General features: G+C 42.8%; 2 protein-coding genes across 2 annotated transcripts; both read left to right on the forward strand.

The window, feature by feature from the left end:
- The first annotated feature begins 112 nt into the window (after positions 1–112).
- Positions 113–15,811, forward strand: LOC148935161 (uncharacterized). Its single transcript, XM_089082569.1, has 3 exons — positions 113–401; positions 736–873; positions 13,596–15,811. Exons 1-3 carry the CDS (start codon positions 247–249, stop codon positions 13,711–13,713), a joined length of 411 nt encoding a protein of 136 aa, XP_088938695.1. The 5' UTR covers positions 113–246; the 3' UTR covers positions 13,714–15,811.
- A 1,267-nt stretch (positions 15,812–17,078) lies between these two features.
- Positions 17,079–25,291, forward strand: croc (forkhead box protein crocodile). The gene is made up of 2 exons (XM_011647837.3): positions 17,079–19,957; positions 20,656–25,291. The coding sequence occupies exons 1-2, from the start codon at positions 18,597–18,599 to the stop codon at positions 20,780–20,782; spliced, it is 1,488 nt and encodes a 495-aa protein (XP_011646139.2). The 5' UTR covers positions 17,079–18,596; the 3' UTR covers positions 20,783–25,291.
- The last annotated feature ends 738 nt before the right edge of the window (positions 25,292–26,029 follow it).

Consider the following 26,029-nt stretch of genomic DNA (forward strand, 5'->3'; position numbering starts at 1 on the left):
GATTCCGTATTTGTGCATGCTCGTTCGTCTGCTCGCTTGTCACACATGCGCGTCGCAAGTGCGCGAGTACTTAGCACCGTCGCCGCCGCCGCCGCGGCGGCGGCGGCGGCGGCGGCGGCGGCGGTGGCGAAACGCGGCCCCACGGTCGATATGTGGTCACAATGAAGGGTGTGGCATTTGAGGACCAGAAGCTCCTCGCTCTACCGTCCGCTTTATCCTACGATTGGCTGTTGCCAGGTGTCGAGAATGGCGGACCTTGACGGCGATCCCGTCGAACCCCTTTTCGCGCCCCGTCCGATCGGCATATCCGGTCTCGTCGGATTGCGGCCTTCCTCCGGGACGTGGGGTCTCGTCTTTTCAGGATGGGTTTCACGTAAGAAACGCAGGGGACTCGCGATCAGGTTTTTGCTTCCTCTCATTCTCGCCGCGATTCCTACGCCGCTTGCATATTAAATCGCATCGTCGAACATCTTCTCCATTTTAAATTAAGAAAGATGTGTAAGCTTTTCTCACATGTCGTAATGAAAATCAAACTCTTGAAACAATCACGAGTATTATTTTGATGTGTTCAAATTGACGATCGAGTTTTTCATTCAAAAGTGAGTGAATATGAAAAATGTAAAATATCTACTTATATACCAAATATTATATATTCGCCAAAATTATATAATTAAGTTCAAAGTATCTAGAAGCAGTATTGAAAAATTATAATGAAAAATTTTTTATTTTTTCAAGGTTTCTCCTGCCTCTCGGCGAAACGGTTGGCGTGAATACTTCCGCAGTGCACTGCATCCACTATTTTAATGGATACACGTGTCGCGGGTATTTTGGATCCGCGGTACATCGCGCCGACGTTCGAGGAAGATTGATGAGGTACGCTTACTACTAACTAACTCGTTCGTGCTAACGTCTAGCTAACTCGCCCCGGTAAACTACGTTCTCTGCCACCGTCGACAAATGATCAGAATTCCAAGAGGACTATATCGTTACATTTAATTGTAATTGCGTTTCCGCAAGAAAGCTATTCTTTTTTGCCTTTCGTGTCACTAAATTTGAAAATCAAGAGAGAGATCCCTGTTCATCGCTCAGACGCTCGCTGAATTATATTTTTCAGCGTGCAAATTTCTAAATTGGTCATGTTGATCTGCGACAAAGTTAATTCTTATTCGTATTCACGCATCGTGGACGGGCGGGTGAATATGTCACCTTGATTTCCGGTGGTGAAAGTCAGACGACGCGTAAATCAGATTGTCGAGAGTACGGCCGAAAGTTGGTAGCCATCGACGATAGTTAATGAAGCATCATCCCGGGATTTGAGGCCTCTGCGTCAAGCCACAAAACCAAAGCCTCTCTCGGTACGGGGTTCCGGGGCGCGCGCCCGCCCGCTCGCGTGCGATGAAGAAACGCGGAGGTTATTCCTGGTTGAACAAACACTGGAATGGGTCGCGTGCGCCTCCCACATATTTATAGATTTTATCTCTCTTTGACTCTGCGCCTCGCGCCGTGTCGGTCCAGGCGGTATCCGCGCGCGGCATGAAAAGAGGAGAAAGAAGAAGACAGAACGAGGGAGAAAGGGCGAGAGGGGAGAGGTAACGGGGGAAAAACGCGAGACAGAACGCGAGATATGCCATGATGACTTCGTAATGGGACAGTTACGAGCGACTGCGAAACGAGCGTCGACATCGTCGTTTCGTTTCGTGTCATCTTTCGCGAATATCGCAACGTTAGATTCGAGGATTCGCTCATCCCACCTCGATTGACTTCGCTCTCCCTTTTCTGCGAAGAAATCCGGGATTCTCGCGGATCGTAAATTGAAGCGAAGAAGAAAGTAAACGAAGGTGCCGGAGATAGAATTAAAAAATCGAACGATGCCAAGTATTAATTAGACAAGCTATTAATTTTTTTTAAAGAAAAACATGTAGAGATAAATCGTATTTTAATATCATATGAAAATGAAAAGTAAAAATATTTTCGTTAAAAAAATATTAATTAATAAAGAATCCGTAAAAAGTTTTTATTGGAAAAGCTCAATGAAGCAAATGAAGCGGTGAAATGATCTGTTTGAAGCTTTTTCTATAGATCCTCAAATTTTCAAGTTCTATTTATGAATGACGCCTGATAGTTAATCTCTTTCGCATTTTTATCACGGGACGACGAAGTTGTAAAACGCTCGTGAAACGTCCGCGATAAATTTCCATAATAAGTGAAAAAAATGAGATTAAATTATTCCGTTAATGGCAGGGGGTTTTAATTCCGATCAGCTCGGTAACGCGCGGCGTAAAAACGCGGGAAACGGTTATCGGAAGTTGCCGAGGAACGGCGGTTTACGTAAGTGAACACTCGCAAAAGAAAAACACGGGCCTCGCTGCAATTTGAAGAAAAATAAGGACCGCGTATACGCGCGCGGTTCCCAATTAAGCCGCCGTATGTAGCCGCTTGTATCCGGTCAACCGCGGCTCCGCGTGAGAATCCCGGATGAAAGGCAGACGAGAGAGAAAGGGAGAATAAGAGGTAGAGAGAGAGGAGAAAAGTACGAGATAGGTCTCTCGAACTTTTCACAGCTCCAAAACGACAAAACGTCAGCGACGTCAGCGTCAACGGCCCGCGCGAGAGATCTAGCTCGATTGTTCGATCGGGACGGCAGGGGAGGGGGGGGAGGGAGGGAATTGATTGTGTTGGGGAGTGTTATTTTTATAATTTGCCGCAACTCCCGTATATCTCCTCGCCATGTCGACGTAGTGTTGTTTTTATTGGCCGCGTTTAGGGAACGGATAAAGGTGAAGAAGAGGAAGAGAGAGAAAGAGATGGAGTAAGAGAGAGCGAGAGGGAGTGCGAGAGGTGGAGTCGAAAGGGAGGGGTGGTCGGTGGGAACAGGGTGTTGTTTCACCCCTCCCAGTAACCGTCTATTCTCTGCTCTACTATATTCCAGCATCTAACTAAGCCGTGACTAGGATAGGTAGAATTGGAGAAAGCGAGACCCGAGAACTATAGAGAGAGAGAGAGAGAGAGAGAGAGAGAGAGAGAGAGAGAGAGAGAGAGAGAGAGAGAGAGAGAGAAAGGGTGAAAGACAGGGAACGGAAGGGACGAAGGGAACGGAAGGCAACGGAAAGGGTGGGCGGCAGTGAAGAGAGGGTGGGAAAGAGACAGATAAATAGAGAGAGAGTCGGGGAAAGAAATAAGAGGAGCACGAGAGCAACGTGCGACAGGGGTTGACAATACCACAGTCACCCAATGTTATTCCAGCACGAATTCTCTTCTCTCCGTCTCCTTCCTTTTCATCCCCTCTCGCTTCCCCCTACGTTTCCTCTCCTCTCTCTTTCCCACCACCTATATAGATATCCGAGAACGCCCTCGCCACCATCCACCTCCCCCGTGCATTTCGTGCGCCCGCCCGCAAAAGAAAACATTCCTCGTCTTTCGTCGCAATTATTGCTTTCCCGGATTTTCCATAGACGCGCGACGAGGGAAAACGGCCGGGACATAGAGAAGAGAGAGAGCTATCATCCTGATTGTCGCGTTGATGTGCGGCTGAAAGTCCAGTCGTCAGCCCACGTCGAGGATATGTCAAAAAAATGCCCACGAGGCAGAAATATGTTCGGGAATATATGTCTATAGGTCTTTAGAAATTTTGATCGGTCGATATACCTCGCTGCATTTGCTTTCGTATTTCGTATTACGTTTAACAGAGATCTCTTTAATATTAACGATAATTCAGATGTATAATTACCGATTGCCGAAGAATATTATCTTTGTATATAAATTCACGTGGAGAGTAATTTTCTTTTATTTAAAAATTAACGTCTAGAATTAACGAATCGTGCGGTTGCTTCAAATATTTCTGCCCTTTCGTCGGCCTTTTGTCATTTCGGAGAAACGTTCATACATCAGGTGCACATATGGTGACAATATTGACCGAAAAGGGTAACTCACTCGGGGATACGGTATTTTCTTACGGCTGCAACGAAGCTTATAAGATACGTCGTGCGGGATACGCTCGAGGTGCTCGTATATCGAGGCTAAGAGCAATAACTGACCACTTTGGATCCCGTGCGGGATTCCTATATGACGCGAGGAGAATCCGAAGGTACCCCACGGGCAACCCTTGAATAATATTTTGATATCTCCCGAGGGCCCTCCCGAACTTTTCTCCCCCGCGTTCGACGCGTCGCGTATCAGCGGCAGGAAATTATTTTTCGCACTACCGTAACCTCTCGCTTCTTTCCTCTACCCTCGTCTAATTCCCTTCTTTGATTAACCCTTTAGGGCTTGAATAGAATTTCATTTCCCTGTAATGTGTTGTTTAGCAAAAATACGGAAAACCTAACGTGAGCGCGAATAAAGAAAGTATATCATAAAAAATATATATAAATACAAGCGGATTTCAGATGCGCAGAGAACGAAAGAAATTATTAATTCTTCCGACGATCATTCTTTCATTGTCAATTAAGTCTTAACGGATTACCAAAAATGTTCAACAATAACAAATAAGTCACGTATGTCAAGAAAACGCTGCGCGAATCATAGCTTAGAAATAATCCTTTTTAGTCCTTACTACGAATTTATTTGATAAAGAAAGAAGGAGAAGGCGACACGAAGTGTCACTGTCGGGCTAAGCCGAGGATTTGTATTATGAAAGGTCCGATCCATTGAAGCGGGATTTCGTGACTTCAAACACAACGGCGCACAAAAACCCTAATAGGCCAATAATAGACCTGACCTAACTCATGAGACAAAAGTTGACACTACAAATGCGAGGTGTAGGTACAGGCAGGTAGGTCAGGCGAGCAAGGCAGATAGCGGGAAACGACGCTATAAGCGTAGATAGCGCACGAGTAACAACGGCTAAATGTTATCTCACTCGAACCGACGAGAGATCTCGGTGCTCTCTTCCGGGCGTACGTATCCTCGCTCCTGGGAAGGAACGAGTTCGTTAAATATGTATGCGGATAAACACGCGGATGGTTGACAGAGATAATATTCCCGAGGTAACGCGAAGGCGCGCGCGCACCTGCGCTGGCACCCCGAAAAGGCGAAGACCCGGTTGTGTCATGTAAAAAACGAGCGCGTGAATTTGAGGTATCGGTGATTTCCGGTTGCGGAGAGAACCCGACGAGAGATACCGAGAATTATGTCAAATTGTTTTCCGGTCCATCATCTCTACGTGAACGCTTCGCTATATCGTTTTTCTGGATCCACCATGGGCGTATCTAGAATTTTTTTGGGGAGGATTTTTAATCAATTATATTAATACATAAACAAAAATTTTTTACGTTAATGAACTACTTTTTGGAGGTTCTAGAGCTTTAGAGAATATCTTCTCGTTTCTGATTTTGAATAAGAAAAATATTGAATTTTGTAAATCATAATTTTTTTTTTTTTTTTTCATTTCGGGGGAGGAGGGGTATGAATTCCCCAAACCTCCCTTGGATACGCCCATATGATCGCCACATTTATTTTAAAGATTATGAAAGTCGTGAGACAACCTGAAATTTGAAGTCATCACGTTTCGATATAGATAATTTCCAATTGATTGATTTTGATGTTTCAAGCTTTAATTGTGTCAAAGCAGTGCCTTCCCAGTTACTTTCGACGTAGATCGACCAATTCGAAACGCAATAATCCACCGCATGTCTATTGACGCGGACTTTTGTTGACAACGCTACAACGCCACGCACCCAAGAAGCTTTCCCTCCTTTCCCTTTACGTGACGTAAGCCTGTAACGTGGAACAGGTGTGTGTATGTGTGTGTGTGTGTGTGTGTGTGTGTGTGTGTGTGTGTGTGTGTGTGTGTGTGTGTGTGTGTGTGTGTGTGTGTGTGTGTGTGTGTGTGTGTGTGTGTGTGTGTGTGTGTGTGTGTGTGTGTGTGTGTGTGTGTCGATGGAAGATCCTTTGTGCCGAGACGAATCGAGAAACCCTCCTTCTTTTACGCCACAAATTCGAATATAATGTGGTGATAGAGCGAGAATTCCATGTGCCATTTGGTGAACTCGGAAAAGAGCTGCATTCCTGTTGAAGATTTCCTATTATTACCCGGATCGTCGATTTCGCGATCGTCAATCTGCTTCTCGGACTCCGGGAACCATTTGGAAACGTTTTCATGGTTAGTAACATAAGAAGACACGCGTGACGCGTATTTCCACAAACTTCGATCATGGTGGTCTATAGGACCCTCGTTTTTCTACTTAATGCGGAGATAATCTCGTCAGTCATACTCGGATATATAAGTTCAGAGATTGTTATTTAATCAATTAACGCGCGTTTTTTTTTTTTGCAAATATACTGATTATTACCGTAGTAATTAAACTCATCTTGATAAATGACGTCAGTAAAAAGACGTCTTCTTTCGCTTTCTTTTTTTTTTTTTTCTTAGTCTATTTTATATTTTCCATATATATCGATGCCACAAGGCGGTGGCTTATCTTAACGATGATAAAGATAAAGCGTGAAGATGTGCGGCGTAAAGCTAATCGCGAGGACAAGCGTAATCCCGCAAACTGCCGGTGGAAATCTCGCAGCTGTAAAATATCTCGTCGATTGCTGAAAATTTGTGGCTGAATTAACCGCGCGACCGCGGTTCGGCGTGCATGCCGAACTCGTAAAGTAGTCACCGCTGCGTGTGTCGGACGGACGGTATGGAAAAGAATTCGGCGCCTAATTCGAGATGTTTATCCAAGCCCCATTTCGGTCCACCTTAATTCATACGGCCTGTTGTTGCAGCTTACCCAGCGCCAAATTTATTAAAATCGTTACGGCGCTCCTCTCCCTCCCCCCCTCCTCTCTCTCTCTCTCTCTCTCTCTCTCTCTCTCGTTCTCTCTTGATGCGCCTTGTTATTACGTCGTCAAACGACGCCTTCTCCTCGTCTCTTTCGTCCATCTTTCTCTTATTGCGTTTCTATGTATCTTGCGGATTTTATCCGATCAAACCGTACAAATATTCTTACCTTCTGAATGTTACGCTGCTATACAAGATTCTTTGCGTGCCGATAAAATAGCAAAAGAGAACAATTAACTTCGAGGAAGTTAGTTGTTTTCTACCGAGATAGAATTAGACTAACTTGCGAAAATCGTGAGAGAATTTTTAAAATTTCGAAATTTTTCTTTCTGATTGAAATTTTACAAAGCTAAGATTTCCATCGCGCCTCTTTGTTAAAAAAAACGCAATTAGATTTTTCTCTCTTCAACTTGATAAACGTTAACTCGCGTCAGGCAACTTTATAAACGTCACACGCCATACATTCAGCAGGCCGAATTTTTTTTCACCCCTCCATTATCCGATCTAGAGCTCTGGCTGAATGATGTTCCGAATGTTTCCGACTTCTTTTTCGCTGCACGAGCGACCACCATGGTGCACAGACATACGTAACGAACGAATGAGAATGAGATTTACTGGTCGACGACCGACGAGACTTCGTCTTCCGTCGAGGATGCGACGGATGCAGGCTGCAACTCGTCATCGGCGCGACTGGGAGATGGATTTCTTGCGGGCTTTCCGTCGGCATTCGTAGACGATGTGCCGTTTGCAGCAGAATCGCTCGATCTTTCGAAACTTATCGAAAGATCAAGTAAATCTCGTTAATAAATTACCTTCGCAATTTTTAACTATATATTTTCAATACGTTTCTGCCATTTTCGATGTACTTTTGACGAGGATTAAGTTTCATTCCGGAAGAAGAGCGGCGAATTAAATAGAAAATAACGCGACGAAAGGGTGAAACGAAAGCGAGATCCGGGGCCTGTGAAATTGTCCACTGCTCGAGAAATCGGGAGTGCATCCGATGTGCAAATCGGTTTAACGTGAGCGACCGCCCCCGTCGCTTCGCTCCATCTCCCACCCCGTAAAACAACAACAGGCATCGTTTCCGCACGAAGCATTTTCAGCTCGACGCCATTATCCGACCTGCGGCCTGTCTCTACGGGCTTATTTCCGCATCGAATTACGAGCTGTCGAATATCGCGTCGCTATCAAGTTAGAGTTTCTCCTGCGGTTAACTCCCCTTTCCCGTTGAAATAGCCGATCGTGCATTCTGCGATCGATAATTTTGATCTTCTACACAGTCGATGTCAGGATGTTTATACACTTCTTATTTTATAACCGACATTTGCCCGTTTCACTAAAAAAAATTTGGCACGCGTGCTAAAATCTTGTTTGAAACATGAAATTTCTTACAACGTGTTTCTTTGTACACGAAATAAAATTTTCCAAATCATTGGAATCGCGTCCGGAAAATAGATCGTTCATCACAAATGGAGAGGTCCATTTGACATCTGTAGAAATTTCGATGATACGCCCAATTTTCTGGAACGATTTTCCTCGAAAACGAAAGGGAAGGTCTCTCCACGACGACGGTTGACGACTATTATTATCATGCTACATGTGTAGGAATAAATCCGCGGAATGTAGCCGGGAAACTATTCTGACGCCGATTATACGTATCCGAGCGATTGCACGAGGCGTCTACTTGGAAAGCACGCATGTAACCGCGTGTGCACGCGTGAGTCCGCCGCCGCGCTCTCTCCGCGTGCCGCACAAAAGATTTAGAGAAGTTGCGGCTGAACAAACACCGCCGGCGCAAGAGCACGTTCCACCCTTCGGCTTTTCCTGGTCCTAGCCGTGTGCCCGTTATATACCCGCGAATGCGAATGCCAGGGTCTCTCCAGGGCGTGCAACGATAAGACTCGTCCTCGAGGAGAGTCGTTTGCGTCCCAGAAAATTGAGGGAGCCACGAGGGAATCTCTGCAGACGTCAAACGAACTTCTCGCGATTGTGACAGGACGAGTTTTTTTTTTTTTTCCGAACGAAATTCCGCGATTTTTGAAGGCTACCGGCGTTTCGCGAATATTTGGAATATTTAACTCTTTAACATGTCGCGCGTACCGGAAAATCAAACAAAACCGTTGTTTCCACGAATCTGAATTATTCCGCGTAAAATAATACGCGTGAATTAAAAGCGAAATTTCTAGCGCGAAACGCACGGGGAAAAATCTTTATAGGGACGATCGCGTGGAAAAAAACGTGTCAATGGACGAGAGAACGGGCAATGAAAACACAGATGTGCGTTGATGACAAATAGCGAAATTAAATACCGCCGATCCGGATGGACGATTTGACGTACGTTGCGTTTCCGTAAAATACGTCGCAACTATCATCTTCCTTCCCCACCTAATTTGCGATACGAGCGAATTTTTTTTACGCGCATTTAGCGGCACCGCAATAACACGCAAATGGTCATTTTACAAGCTCGAGTTGCTCTCGACATTTTAACACGTGGCGCGAATGGTAGCGTTGCGAATTGTTTTGTTAACTTTTACTTGTTTACGCCCACGCGCCGCTACGTTTTTCGCACCATCGTTCAGGACGCGCATGAATTCATTGTGCGAGATGTATTTTACACTATTTATTTACTATTTGAATCCTGACTGCTTGAAAAAATACATCAGCGTAGATTTTTAATATTAATCGTTCGCGCGGTCATTTTTGGAGCAATGTAAACAGAGATATCTCCTTATAATGAACTCCGAGAGAGAAGCCTGATGGAAGACAAGAAGCGAGAAACCCACTTTCATATTATCCCGATAAACAATCCCCTAGGAACGACCCAATAGATGCGATTGAAAGGAGCAGCTAATCTAAAGAAATGACCCAAGGGACGAAAAAGAATAGTATTTCAAGAAGGAAGGCAAGAAGGAAGCGAATATACAGATGCGATACAGGAGGAGTATCTTTCCGGCCGCTTCCTTTTCCCACGATTCTAACGAGCTTTTTATGATCGAACGAATCGACGGGAATGATCAGATGCGATCAGAATGTTCACGAAATCACCACTTGTCAGGCTCCAGGACGGTCAGGGTCTCCGTAGCGCGCGTGGCACGCTAATCGCGCGAACGCGGACCTCGTCAGCTCGTCACCTCGTCACGGGAGCACCGCCGTTTAGCTTCCGTTTCATTTGGTCGGAACACAGATCGGCTGTCTAAAAGACACGAAGCAACAGCCAAGACAAACCTTAAATGCTTGCTAACCAAACAGTCGGAATTAGCCGCGTTACGCCGCCCACGAGAGACGGAGAGGGCGGGAGGGAGAAAGAGAGAGAAACGTGAGCCGGTGCTTCCACCGTTTACTCCTCTCTGCGGCTATTATCTTTCCGCTGTTCCGACCTCCGCCTACCACTTTTCGACCTTCCGCTGTCAAGTATGTCGGAAGTTGGTGCGCATCACGTGACAGTTCGTCATGCCCGCCTTGATAGGACCCTCTGATAACACTGCACGCGGTACACTTGCATTCGTGCGAGAACGAAGCCGTGTTCCGAGCACGACTCGTATTTTCACAAGCTGCAGTTAACGTCATTCGAATTCTGCTCCGATATCAGAAGTTAGAGTCACGGTCGTATTAAGGGAGAAGGGGGGTTCAAACTCTGAAGTTAAAAGAAAAGTTAAGAAGTTTAGAAAGAACCCGATATTTGATCTCTTTCAGAATCAGAAGAACGAAGAGATCTAAACTATTCTCTAAAATATTCAGAAAAATAATTCATTAACACAAAAAAAAAAAATTGCTGTTTGTGTTAATGAATTGATAATTGAAAAAGATCGTTTTCGCGTAGCGAGTTTCACAATATCCTGATGATTAACGAGATTTGAGATCCGATCGATCGGAAAGGAGGGAAGGAACGATTTTTCCTCACTGTCGATTCCTGCGAAGTCAGACTGATTAATTCGTACCGGGAAGAAGCACGCGAGTGAAGTGCGTCGATGGCAATTGGAAGCGGTAGAGCGCAGCAAACTTTGCTAGAGAGGAAACGGGATTTGTGAGCGCCGACGCCACGCCGGTGGATTTATTTCTTTAAGCCAGACAATGAGGAAGGAAATGCGGCTGATACGTTTTCAAGAAAAATAAACGACTCGCGGTCGCTTCTCGAGTCGAAGGAGGGACGTTGGAGGGCATGGGGAGAGCAACGAGGCCGGATTGTGCGTCTCCGTTTGTTTTCGTCCTGAACGAGTCGGTCGCATTGTAACGTAACTAAGCTCGAATCAAAATATTAGCGACGTTCCGTCTATCGTAGAAAGAGAGAGAGAGAGAGAGAGAGAGAGAGAGAGAGAGAGAGCACGTGACTAACTTTAAGAATGAAAGAGACCTAAATGGTAGCATCCTCGAGTATTCAATGTACAATAGCTCAATGACATAGCAATATGTCATGGAAGAGAAACAACAACTCTATCAGTCATTAGAAAAAAATATACTTTTTTATTTGTTAACCATTCTTATCTCTCCTTTTGAGGGGAGGTCACGAAGTAATAATGTAACGGAAGAAATGTGATATCTAATGTCGAGTTGAATCGACAAGCGGATAATAGACCACCGGTCCTCGTCATCTCGCGCGCGAAATGACGTTCCTCCGTTTAATCTCTCGCGCTTGCGAGCGCGTTCTTTGGGGGATGCTGCGGATTGATTCGTCGCATTATACGTACGCGGTGGAGAGGCGAAATTGCGCAACCCTATCTGTCGGTGCCAACCGCGGAGTATCACAGTGCGGCGGCACATCCAGATAATCCCGCCCGGGCCGGGCCCATTGATATGCTGATGGCGGGACTTGTCGCGTGAAATTGCCACCCGGTATGCATTGTTCGCTCGAATTCCGCCTCGCGATGACATTCTCTCTCTCTCTCTCTCTCTCTCTCTCTCTCTCGCTCTTGCTCTTTTCATGGCTCGCTTCCCTCGCCTTCCGTCGTCGGTGTGCGCGGCTCAATCCTATCGGCAGCCCCGCAGGTTCCCTGCGCTTTTAACAGCGAGATTCTCGACAGTTAAACAGCTCCACGAGAGAGCCGGTTACAGAGAAATCTATTCGAGAGACGAGAGAATCGCTCTCGAATCGCTGAATGTCGCTGAATGACGAATAACCGCGATGCGTATCTTGAAACTCAACCGCGCGGCGAATTAAATTCCTTTGATAAAAGCGTGAAAAAAGATTCGTGGAATTTTTCGCTTTTGCAATTTTTTTTTTAGTACGGGTCACGGGCATAAAAGTTAATTTTAAAAAGAATTCAAAATTTTGAAGCGAGGCCAGATTTCGCGACGACGGGCTAAATCGTAGGCGGCATTTTCGGCAAACTGACGGCGAAGAATCTATGGCGTGCGGTCGGATTTTCTTTTCTTTCGGAAGCGGCTTGAGAAACAGCAGGCGCTATGCACAACGCCTCGCTGTTTGTTATCTTTATGCGCGATCGCATCGCGGCATGCGTCGTGGCCGCGCGCGGAAACGCATCGGGAGCATAAACTGACGGATTGCATCGCGAGACACGGTGCAGAAATTCGGCGCGGATAAACAAGCGGAAGCTCGCCGCAGCTTCGAAGGCCGCGAATCGCCGAAGAAATGCCGCGGAATATGCGATCGGCGAATCAGGCCACTTTGCGCTGGTAAAATTCAGCTCGCGTACCACTTGGTAAACGTATTTGCGTTTTCAAGAATCTGCTTCTGCGTGAATTTTAATGAATAAATCTTCGCTTTGGAGAATGGGAAAAAATATTACTATTCAGACTGCACAAAATGCAGAATTGAGACATAAAATATTTATTTCAATTTTAGACTTTTTACTATGTGAAGAGAAGAAATTAATCTTCTTTGAAAATATGGGAAAGGAAAAGGATCATAGAGTTGTCAACTAGAATAAAGAAGTAATCCTTGTCTAGACAAGATAAAGTCTAATATTAGACGACATCTCACGCTTCAATTCTTTGTGCAGTCTGAATAATTTTTCATAGTTCTTCAAACGAATATATTTAATATTAAAATCGTTAAATCGTTACTGTTATAATGCACTTTCTAAAAGAAAATCATCGAAATTTAAATGTAATTGTGATCGTCTGAAGAACCGAATATTCTAAAAAATCAAGTTTCAGACCCAAAATCGGAAAATAACAAAGGATAGTGACTTGCAAAAAATCGTTAGTATATGTTTTCTTTAGTACTACTAGATTTTAATTATACGGAAATTTTTGAAAAGCGGAAGTGATCCAATGGCGGCAACGCGCTATCTCTTCTTCGAGCATCGTTCCTTGACATTTTCATGACGGCGCCATTTTCCAACGTTAGACACCGTCGGAGCGGGGCACGAGTATTGGTTTACATTTGACTTCGTGGTCGGGTTCGAAGGTCTTGGGAATTAAATTTCACCGCTCTATGTAAACATCGCCGCCGTTGACCGAGACGAGAAACATACGGAATTTGAACGGAATACGAGTGTTCTCGTCGAGTTAATCGGATCGCGCGATGCGCTTCCCCGGATGGGGTCGCGCGAGTAAAAGCGTTCAGAAGATAAAAACAAAAAGAATGATCCGTAACATGATAAAATTAAATTTGGATTGAAACTATTTCTCAGCCTTATAGAAGTTTGTTGCGCCCTCGGTATTTCTATCTTGGAAAATTAAAAGCTCTTAACTCGAGACTTTCTTAACTGTATTTCGTAAAACTTCAGCTTTATCAGTTTGTCACATATAGATATTTATGTAACGATGGTGAAGTTAGAGGAAAATTGATATTGTTAAAACACAGAGAATTAAAACACGATGATGGTTTTACGATATCGAAATTTATGCTCTCTTACAGAGATATAAAGGAAGTTACGAGGAAAATATATCGATGCAAGCAGGAGTTACGAGAAAACACGCAAGGAGCTTGTCAAGCAACGGCATGGTTTCGGCGAAGAAAACACGCGAGACAATAAACGCCGCGCAATCCGCAGACGTGAATTATTTGCGTAAAATACCGATAACGTTAGCCGATGCTATTCATAGCGTCTTGTGTGCGTCACAATGTACTTTCTTTCGCGGAAACCGATCGGTCCAGTCGACACAACGATGACGACGGCGACGTCATACCGAAATAAGAAGTTTATTGTTTCTGAGCGAGAAAGAAGAGAAGGCTTAGAGGGGTGAGCGGACGTTCATATCGCTCAGAATCCAGTCGCGTGGGATAGGTCAAGAGGCATCGTTTATTTTGAAAAGTTTTGAAATTTTCCAAACACGTCCGCGATGCGACTACAAGGAAAATATTTTGCAGCCGCGGCGCGAGTCAAAATACAAAACGTCGCTCCCGAAAAATTTTAAGATGCATAAAATGCCGCCTACGACATTAATAAAACAATGCCTCTCTCCCTCTCCACTTTTTACTTCTTCAAAATCATGGGATTTAATTTTATGAGATTATACAGATCCCACGGGGTCAATTATTCGGCACGGAAAGAGAATAGAACTGGTTTTCCAATCTTGCGGAGAGAAATTGTTTCGACACGAGATTACGTTTTATAAATTTAATGATATGTCTAGCCTCAATGACGGCGCTACGGTTGGAAGCCGATAATTATTTCAATAATTAATTTTAGTTTCGTCCGTTTAATCGATTTCGTCCCCCAGGGCGATAACAAATATGCAAATCACTCGTGTACGCCCTACGTCGAATCGACGCTGATCCCGATTATGAACAAACTCCGCTTCATGAAGCGATCTTATTAAGTTTAACATCGACTAAGTAAATCTGGCCTTCTCGAGTATTGCAGATGTGTCCCGAGCGATTGTTTACCATGATCGGATAATATGAATTAAATATTCACAAAACTATAGCAAATAGCTGAAGTATTTATTAATTGATCCAAATGAAGATTTTTTTAAATCTAAAATTTTTTTTCGCCTGTTTAACAGTATCTCTTTTTGTAACCTGTACCGTTCTTTTGAATAAATGTTTCAAATTCACTTCTTGTTGCTAATAATTGTTATTAATATAAGCCATGTAGAAGAATGAATTATTTGACAAGAAATATCCGGACGGTAATAAAAACATTTGCGTAAGAGAACAGAATAAATTATAAGAGAGAATATTATTACATTATATTTGAAGGGAAGAAATAAGGATTTTTCATTTTCATTAACATTTTTGAAAATCCCTCGAGACGCTGAAAAAGTTTTTAATGGAATTCCCATACGCGTAGGAGAAAAACGAGAAGCATAGATTGCCATATCCTCCGGAATATATTATGAGACAGCGAATTTTGACCTTATCGAACGGATTATAGATTGCGCTGCGGGAACACGTCGCCTCGTCTCGGTCGCGGAATCCTGGATAGAACGCAAGCAAAAGACAATTAAACTTTCGCCAGAACTTCCAGAGCGTTTTGCATCTTGGTTTTGCGGCAGTTTAGCTCGCGGGCAAGGGAAAGAGATCGCGCGGACCTGATGGTGGAATGCCTACAGCGCTCGCTTGTCGTTTCATTTAAATGAAAATTAACCGCCTGGTCGTCTGGTAAAGGCGATGATCAATTTGACACTTGCGCGCGGCTCGAGAAAATACACGATAACGATCGCGCGAAAAGTCGTCGCTCTTCGTGCATTTCTCGTGTTAAAAATTACAACGAAGATCTGTAACTTTTGTTCGAAACGAAATACGAGCCACGCCAATATGTAGAACGACTCCGTTCATTCCAAATTTGTTACTTTATTATTTAATTCGTTTACAAGAAGCCAATTAAAATTTTAATAATTATTTTCTGAAGAAAAGTTTCATTAATGTAAAATGTTGCGCTCGAAGAAAAGTTTGAAGAAAAGTTTCATTAATATTAAATGTTGTGCTTGAAAAGTTGTAAATTTAGTGAGACCTAAAAATTTACAGAAAGACTTGTTATCTCTCTCCTTTCTATATATTTTAGGAATGCAAATATATATTTTGTTGAAGTTTTTATGTATTATACACACATACACATACACACATTTTTCTCTGTACATTATTAAAATGAAAATCATACGTAATGTAAAATATATAAGAAAAAAATTAAGCACGTTAAATTGCTCAATCGCTTTTTACAGCGAGTTTCTTTTCAGCTTGCACAACAACTTGATTTCGGTAACAGGCACTGTATTTGCGTCGAATCAATTTAAATGGCGGAAAGTGGAGCGTCTGGAAGGATCGAAGGTATTTTGAGAACCTGGATAACGCGATTCGGACGGAGGCGGAAACTTGACGGCGAGAAATAGAGGGTGGCGACGTGTCCTATCGAGTGTTTTCGCAAGGCGGGAGTCGAACCCTTGGAAAAACAGACGGTAAATTGAAAGTGTCGTGCTGCAAGAACGCGAGGCCGCCTCTTTTCCATTTATCCACGTGACATTATCGTTACGACGTCCTCTACAAGTTTTTTTGGCCGTACAAATTTATAAATCATGTGATACTTCACATTGCCGAACATTGTTTTAAATAGACAAAAAAAATAAATAATTACGATTAATAATAATTTACGATTAAAAAAATAAGATTATACTTAGTTAGGATATCTAAAAATATTTTCTGCAATACAAGAAAATTTATATTTATATATATATATATATATTTATTTATTTAATTTATATTTATCGTTATATCTTAAATTATGTTTTAATCAATTCAGATAAAAATAAATTGTATTGTGTACAGGATTTGCGATTGTTATCTTTTATTTAAAATTCGCAGTCTAATTATTTCTTGAATAAATTAAAACATTTCGTCGAAAACTCGCTTAGAACGCGTAATTCCCACATTTAACGCTATATAAATTATTAATGAATTCTTTTATTTATCTTACAAGTTTTATTTGTTTCATACCAAGCTCTCTTGCCGATGTTACCTTGAATTGAAAATAGTATAAAATACGAAATGAATATGGAACGTCCTGTTTCAAATTTTAATCCTTTGTATTCATAAAACACTTTCGCGAAAATTACAAGTTGTAGCATATGCTAAAGACATAGAAATATTTCACAATCGTTGAATTTCACAAGCAATGCCAATATCTTTTTTGAATTTATGCGACTTCGTCATTGATGATTTTTAAAAAACTGAATGATAGAATATTCAAAATAAGTATCTCCGTTACGTGTGTGATGACATCTATTGCACGTCCTGTTTCTAAATGTACGCGTTACAAAGAATCTAAATCACACGGCCGTTTGAGATCATATTCTTGTCACTGTCACCCTAAACATCCTCGACACTTTCTCGAGCTTCGCTGGTCGAGGCACCACGCGCATGCAACTATCACTCGCTCCCGTCGTTTCCGCTCTTCCGGGTCCACCGCGTGATCACCGCCTTAATCGTGCCTCGTGCTCGGTGTCCGCTTGGCTTCGCGAAAAGTATCCGACGGCCGATGGCCGCGGAAAAATTCCGCATCGCGGCGTACGGCACAGCTGGTCATGGCCCTCTTGCGAGCCCTTGCGCGAGGTGACGAAGGCGTGACCGCGCGCGAGGGATCGCGGCGCGATCATTGGCAGGCTCTCGTCAAGGGCGGTCGCAAGCGATGACGTTCGTCGCTCTGAGCGAACTGGTAGAGAGATGTGGGCGGAGCCGCGCGTGGCCCGTACGGGCCCGCGGCCAATGGCACGGCGCGACGCGTAGGGAATCTCGTGATTTTTCGAAGGCACACAAACCGCGCAGCCGTCCTCCGGCCACGCCGAGCACTCCGGTCTGTGCGCGACGCCGAGCTCCCAGTGTGTTTTTACTCGGGGTTGAGTAAACTCCGGCCTGTTGTGTATCATAATACCGTGGCGTGCACACGCGGGTGCTAACGGGGTTAGCGTGCATCCTCTCGCGTTAGCGATCGAGTCGCACTGTTCAACTGAATGCACCTTCGCCTCCTGCCTTCACCGCGGCCTCGCACACGTCTCGTCCGTCTTCCGTGTCTGGGACGAGATTCCCGGGATACGGTCAACAAAATACCATCTCGGAGCAGCGGCCGGGGCGCGCCGTTGACTTCATGAACGACTACGCGGTGTTTTTTGGGCCGATCAGCCGAGCGTGAGATCGCTCGTTAGAGATCTATCGATCTACCACGGGGTATCGAGGATACTTTAGCTCGTGTAGTCCGCGGTGATACGGTGACGACGTTCCGAGTGTTCGAGACGACAGACGAGTGATAGTGCGAATGTAAATTTTTCGACGGCTACATCCGTAAGTGTAAATGTGTTTTGAATGAGAAATTAAGAGAGACAAATCGCATTGATTAAAATAAATTAATATTTGATATTTATAAAGCAAATAGGAAAGTGATATGAGTGATCAACAAGATTGAATCGCGAAATAAGCGATTAATGATAATGCAAAATAAACGTAGGAAGATCATTTTGACGAAGCGTGACTTTTAGGAATTCTTTGAAAGAATTCAAGAAATATATTATATATTATTTATATGCATTAAAAAATAATTAATTCTATTTGAAGTGAATTGTGAAAAAAGATTACAAAAGCGGCTATAATTCAAAAAGATATAATTTCTTTAAGACACTAGTCCACAATTTGAAGAAAATAATTTAGTGATGAATAATAGATAATAGAGAACAAAAGATTATATACAGCAAAATTGTAAATAAAAATATCCCGATAGGACGCTCTTCTTCTTTATTCAGAAACAAATTGTCAAAAATTTTAAAGTATCAAAAATGACTTGGAGCAAAACATGTGCGTTATAAAAACACTAAAGAAACAGTGACGTTAAAGAAGAGACAAACAAATCTTTTTTTTTTTTTTACTTCAAACGAAGTGTTTTGATTGTGATCGTCATTCGTGGATTGTATCTAGAGCGAGTGCGCGAAGATGCACACGATTTTCAGCGAATCGCAAAATGCATACTATCGGCACGCGGCGACGGTGCCGATGGGCATGGGCGCGACGTCGTATCCGACGGTGGGCGCCCATGGGAGCTATTACGAGCAATATCGTTACGGTGGCTACGCGGCTACCGGCTACCATCCGGTGTCGGGTATCGGCCAGCAACATATTCATCATTCCGGCAAGGATATGGTAAAGCCACCCTACTCTTACATCGCGCTTATCGCGATGGCCATCCAGAATGCACCCGACAAAAAGATTACCCTGAATGGTATTTATCAGTTCATCATGGATCGTTTCCCCTATTATCGTGAGAACAAACAAGGCTGGCAAAATTCCATTCGGCATAATCTCAGCCTTAACGAGTGCTTTGTGAAAGTGCCGCGGGACGATAAGAAGCCCGGTAAGGGTAGTTACTGGTCCCTCGATCCGGACAGTTACAACATGTTCGACAACGGTTCTTATCTCAGGCGTCGCAGGCGTTTCAAGAAGAAGGACGCGTTGAAGGAGAAGGAGGAGGCGATGAAGCGACAGGGGATTCTACCGGAGAAACGTCAGGAGGACACCAAGTCCGGTAGTAGTCAGGTCGCGTTGCCGCCGTCGGACACTCCTACGAAGAAGTTGGGTGCTCTCGAGACCACCGGTCTGTGCAAGCCCAAGCGGGAACCGGTGAACGATAATCATTGCATGGCTGCGGCAGCGGCCGCAGCGGCGGCGGCGGTTCAAGTTAGTAAATACGGCCTACACAGCCCCATACAGGAGGACAAGACCTCGACGGCGACGGCGGTCGCGGCGTCCGGTCAGAGCGTGATCCAGACCGCCCTGGGTCATCAGGTGCACCAGACACATCAGGTACATCAGGAATCGATTCAGGACGTGTCGATAGCCGGCCTGGACCCGACCAGCTTCAGCGTCGACGCCCTGATGACGACGCGAGAGAACAGCCTGATGACGCGCGATAATCAGCACCACTCGCACCACCCGCACGGCCTCCAGCACCCGCACTCGATCATGAGCAGCAGGGAGTCCATGGGCAATGGCAGTAGGGATCTGTCGTCCGCTGGCACTACCACGACCACCACGACGGCCGCGGTGGCGGCGATGATGGCTACCAGCGGCTACGGGCACACCAGCACCGTTTCCAGGGGCAACGCCTCGCCGCCCGGCACCATGTACACGCCGTACTGCGCACCGGCGGCAGCCGGATACGCCATCATGGACCACGAATACAACACGGCGCGGAATCACGCGAGCAACGCCGTGGGCCACTCGCAGTGGTATCAGGATGCCAGTCCCGATACAGCGATCTATCAGGACACCCAGTCCCCGAGCTGCCAGCTTTACAGGTACAAATACCAAAACGAGTACCAAGATGAATATTTGAACTAGGTCCAGAGAAGGCGAGAACAAATTCTGCCTCGCCTCGAATTCTGAGTTTGAAGACGGAAGTCTCGTCGTGTTTCTCTATGGAGAATGAATGTAGATTTTGATGCGATTGTCTGATGAATAATAAAAATTACAGTTTCTATATGACGACTTTGAATTTCATTGCGAGGATCGACAATATCCCGATTGCATTTGATTGGATATTTTATCTACTCCTTTATCTAAATTATGCGAAATTACAATTCTAATGAAGATAATAATTTTATTAAGATTCAGACGTCACAAAGATGTAAAATAGAAAATACCAACAAAAATAAGATTGATGATCGATTGCTTTGACGCTCAATCTGAATTAATAAATATCAAATGACTAGTAGCTCAACATAACTCATAATAATATACTATATAATTTCATATACAATTTATTACACGTCGTACACTTTCTGTGGATTATTAATCAACATAGTTTTCCATGCCAATAGCTCTAGGATAATATAATAATTTTAAAATTCACTGCAGACATGTTTTATTAAAAAAAAAAAAAAATAATAATGTAATCATCGCAATACCTAAAGACTGGTGATGAGTCAGATTCATTTTTTTTTTAATTTAGATAAAGAAGAGCAAAGTCTTCAGAATTCGGTTTAATTTATTGCAGGTCCAGCCCGTCGACGCCACTTTCGACGGGCCCGCCGCCGTCCCCTCCGCTGTACCACAGATATTATCAAGACTGCAACGCCGTCAATACCAGCGGTAATCTGCCGATAACGCTGCAAAAGTACTGAGAATATCGGAATTCAAGGTCCCACCAGCGGAACCTTGAAGAGCACCACGGCGATCATTACGACCCGGGTTTGATTTATGTGAAGCAAGAGTGGATACCCACGACAGACGAACTCGCCAAGGAATGGAACTAGACATGTAGATGAGAACTGGTAAAAAAAAAAATCGTAAATCTCAAACTTCCCCGTATGAAATCGTATCCTTCGCGTAGAGCCGTCGATAAGCACGATAGGCGATTAGCTAATGCGACAATTAGCATAATAAATATCTCTAGGAACATCGTTAATCGACGAATAGCGTTTATTCCCGCGAAAAAAAAAATCAAGAAACTAACAGTTTTATTTATTACGCCGAACGAACATTTTGATTTAAATTGAGATCTCTCTTAGCGAAGCAAAATAAAAACGTAAAAAAAAAAAAAGAATAGTCACAATATCGCATATTGTTTGAAATTTAATTAGATTTTTTTAACAATTCCGATTTTTTAACAATTAATTTTCGATAAACTTCTTTATCTTTTCACATCGCGAGATGCTATTCTTGTTAGTAATTTTTCTTATTTTTGTCAGAAAGCTCGTTCGTTTTTAATGAATGGGATGCGCGTGTGAACGTCCGGAACGAGGAAATAAATTGCGAATATCGGCGTAATCGTTCCCATCTACGTAAACATCGCGAAACCGGTCGCTGACCCACCTGACGAATATTTTTTTTTTTTTCTTTTCGTCATCACGTCACGCGTCGTTCGTATCCATCTGTGCAAACTTGTAAATCGTGCGAGATGTGCGAAAATATCGGTGTGCTTCCGCCGATCGTCTGTTTCCAACGAGTTTCGACGATAAGAATGAGTCAGAGTTATCGGATCCGTCCGGGATCTTTCGCACATTCACGGTGTTAAATCACGTTATTCCGACATACTGAAAAATGCGAATGCGTTTGTTTCCGCTCCTTCCGCCAGAATACCTGTGGAACGGGTTAAAAAAGTCATTGTTTGCTTTGCGCGAAACGTTTTGCATCCAATATTTCCCGAAATGTCCAGCTTTTTTTTTTGCACTACGACCGTGATTATTCTGGGACGAGCGAATTCCAGAATTTTTTCGCGATTTAACGCGACGCTAACGTCGGATGCATAAACGAGCAAATGAGTCGTGTGAGCAGCTTCGGGGAACAAATGGGTATATATCGATAGATTGTTTTATCGCAAATAGAGACTAACATTTTAAATTATTTTAGAATGTCGAATCCACAGAATTCTTCCTCCATCAACATTTAATAGCGGTTTAATACTATTTCTAGCAGTCATGTCGGGCAATATAAAGCTGATAACTTCCCCTACATTTATTTATACTTGCTTTGACGGAAACGTACACTCGCGGTTGATTGCAAGTTAAAATATATCGACCGCGACGGACTTTAACATGTAACATATTTTAATCGAACAGAAACGCGAATGGTGATAATTATCGTTATTTCAAGCATCCCGATTGAGGTGCAAAAAAACTAGTATAATAATGTGTATAGTGCGCAGAGAAAACGCTGATTGTAGTCTCCTGAGTTTTCGATGTCGACGCTGAAAAATTATTGCGCTTTAGTCCTCACCTCCAAAAGAGTGTTTGAAGCCATCACGGTGATCGAAAGCGACGTGAACGAGATTGTAAAAAGAATGATAGTTTTAGCGATTAGTGAGATATTGTACTTCTTCGCAAAATTGTGCATCGCGCCCTTGTGCATTTAATCACGTGATAACTTTCTTCGATGCCGGAGATTCGTGCGGTACTCGATGAAAGAGAGAATTAAAATAATTATATATATGCATATATATAATATTTAATTATATATATATATATATTAAATATAATTATATATAACTATATAATATATAATTATATACGCTATATAATATATATTATATATATATATAAATATTAATTATATATAATTATATTTATTGATTATAAACACGGATCATGTGAATAATAATTAGCGTTAATAATGCTCGAATCTGCGTGTATATTGCGAAAAGTGACGTAACATAGATAGAATAAATAGACAAATCTGTACGTATAAATGCATATATCTGTATGTGTATATATGACACACACACACACACACACATATATATATATATATAGAGCGACATATACGCATGTACATACCTCTGTACGTGCGAAAAACATATTGATATTAATATTATTATTAGTACGCTATCACGTATCAGTACATAAGACACATCTACGAAATAAACGGAAAAATCTCGAATGATGTTTCACCTCTCTTTCATATCCCGCCACGAAATCCATTTTGCGTCCATCATGCGTCCATCGTTCCGTTTATTACTTGCAAAAGTATTATCAATGAAAACGCGCCGCATATTAAGCCGTTTATTGCTTACCGCTCGTGCGACGCGTTTTTCGCATGTTTGGACGCGAAATAATGTTTTTATATTTGTACTTATCGGCGGAAACATTGATGACCGCGCTGTGAAAATAAGCTAAGTAGACATGAAAATAACACGATGTTTAATTTTGTTGTTCGCCGCGGCCGCGACCATCTATCCAATTTTGCTCAAGAGCGTCCGCCCGCACGTTTATTATTTTATATTTATTATTCAATAGTTTGTACTCGCGTGTTTTTTGGAAACAAAAAGGATACTAAAGAAAATGCAAAGAAAAATTAATTTGCGTCGAAATGCGAAATTGTTATGAATGTAAGATATTAAGAACGGAACAAAATTGTATCAGCATGAAAAAGATCAAATGTGATTAATTTATTCGCATACTACTTCCGTAAAACCGACATTTTTTTCCCCCATTAAACCCCTTTAAAATGTCTTCTTCCTACAAAATTTCCTATAATATTTTGTCGAAAATGATATTTCATCCGCATGCCGCTATATATTTTCCGACGCATAATTTTATATAATTAATGCCTCATATTAACCCCGTGTTTACATTCTTCGTGATAAACGAGCAGCCCAGACGTTTCCGCGTAAAATTCGAGCGAAATTGTTGGCGATGAAGGTGGCGGAGCTGAGTTTCGCGGAATCTTCGATGGATTAATGTCGTGTCTCGTAACACGAGAGCGGAAACGTTTATGCCGCGCCAGTGTTCCAACCAAGCCGAATCGGCATTCCGCGTCTTTTCCGCGCCGCGGAATTTACGACGCATCCGCCGGCTCGTTCGACGCGTCCGCGCGTTCCCGGCCTGTATCGGCCGACGATTAATTTTAATAACGATCCGAGAATCCGTTATTCCGTCAACGGCGAGGATACATTGTAGTTAGCTGAATATCGAGGTAAAGTACTAAAATACCTGTCGTCGTTAATGATGGTAAACAACGACATTGAAAACTGAAAACGGTTGAAAAAAGAGGGAATTAATTTTTCTGGAGGAAAAAATAATAATACTTTTAGAGTACACTTCGTTAACGATCTTTTTCATATTTCTGCATTTCTACTTTAAGGCCTGTAAAATATAGACCTACCTATAGAATATAGGCATTAAATGATGACAATCGAAACGAAATTTAACGAGGCAAAAACGACTGAACAATTGATGTTATAATTATCCCCGAAGGGTGAATTTTGAAAATTTTAGAACGATGGCACATTAGTATAAATAAACATTCGGATTAAACTCAAAAGGCACGCATTTTTTGAATTTGGAAATCTGAAACATACGGACTCCAGCGGCGACCGGAGTGTCAAGAATAAAAATCTAGGATATCTCTTGAGGATCATTAGTGGTACATACATCAAATGCGAACACGTATTACAGATCGGACAAAGTACCATAGAGAAAGCTGTTGATTGTATCACGTACGTAATTTCTAAGCGCAAGAAGCGAGGATCGACCCACTCGAAAGAATTCTGTCGGGCGGCATGCACAATCGATGCGAATACTTTCGGGGAGAAGTTTCGAGAAGGATTTTGCGGATCCTGCTCGAAACCTTGATCTAAAATCCGTCTTTGTCCGGGGCACGTGTTCCGGGGCAGATGGGGCTAAGTCCAGCCCGGGGCGAGAGGCATCATTCCGGCTGAGTCGTTTGCGAAATGTAGTTTTAAACGAATCGATGCAAATCCGCGGCTGTCTCTCCGCACGTTAGCACTCCGAGCATGCAATCTCGTGGGAACTGTTACCACGCTAACATAGTTTGCAATTAACGTCGAATTGAACGTTACAGGTACTCGCGGATGCTTTCCTTTCGCGTGCGTATATTTACATACGTATTCGTTTAAATATTACACGTATGCATCGTTATTTAATCGAATACCAATGCTACACGCTACTTACATAATGGTGCGAAACTGTGCGAACCGCTTTAATTTAGAAATATCGATATTTAATATATCGATATTTTTAGCCACTTTTATGAGTCATCCGCCTTGTAAGTCTCACGTGCGTTAGTCTTTCCTCTCGCGTCTCGCGAAACATAATCCATTAGTTTGTATTATATATATAACTGTTCATCTCCAATTGTATAGCGATGTAAATAAATATATAAAAAGATGTATACATTTTTTGGATGTGTATTTGCTATATCGAAGTAAATTAGCGATGAGCGAGAAACGATGAAGCTCGTGTCTAAAGGGCTATTTGCACTACGCATAAAAGCCCGGGCCATTATTGGCTTCCCAATAATCCAGGCAAACACACAAATTCATCCACCCGCGGTAAGAACCGCGATTCGAGGGTGAGAAAGTCAATGCAGCAGCCCCTCTTTCGTCCTTTATCTCTATGGCAAACATTTCACGTTATCCATCCGAGGTTGCTCGCCGCGATGTAATTTAATCGTTAATTTAATAAATAAAATACTGATTCTAAATAGATAAGTATAATGTTTAAAAAACGGAAAATAGATAATATTCAAGAGAAAAGCAGAGGAATGCATTTGGCACGTAATAAAAAATGATAGAAAATTCGAGAAATTTTTAAACAAAGATTACATAGATTGACACTATTAAATTAAAGGGCTAATAATTAATCATTACAATTTTCTTGGCATTTTTCTTCTTCAAAATTTTCATAAAAATGATGAATGTTGAGCTGGATGACAAAGGGTTGTAATCTTAAACATATGGTAGAAAGGATACGTTCCGGTTAGAAAAGCCTTTTCAGAAAGTATTAAAGTCGGCTTCCCACACATGTGCACCATACACATGGAAAAATCTCGTTATGAATATCTCGGAGTTATATGATGAAAGAGAGAGGAAAGATAAAAACACAGCATTCGGGCTACCGTATTTTTAAAAT

This window comes from Pogonomyrmex barbatus, unplaced genomic scaffold (genome assembly GCF_055798465.1).
Source record: "Pogonomyrmex barbatus isolate J1 unplaced genomic scaffold, ASM5579846v1 scaffold6, whole genome shotgun sequence".
In the NCBI taxonomy this organism is placed as follows: domain Eukaryota; kingdom Metazoa; phylum Arthropoda; class Insecta; order Hymenoptera; family Formicidae; genus Pogonomyrmex; species Pogonomyrmex barbatus.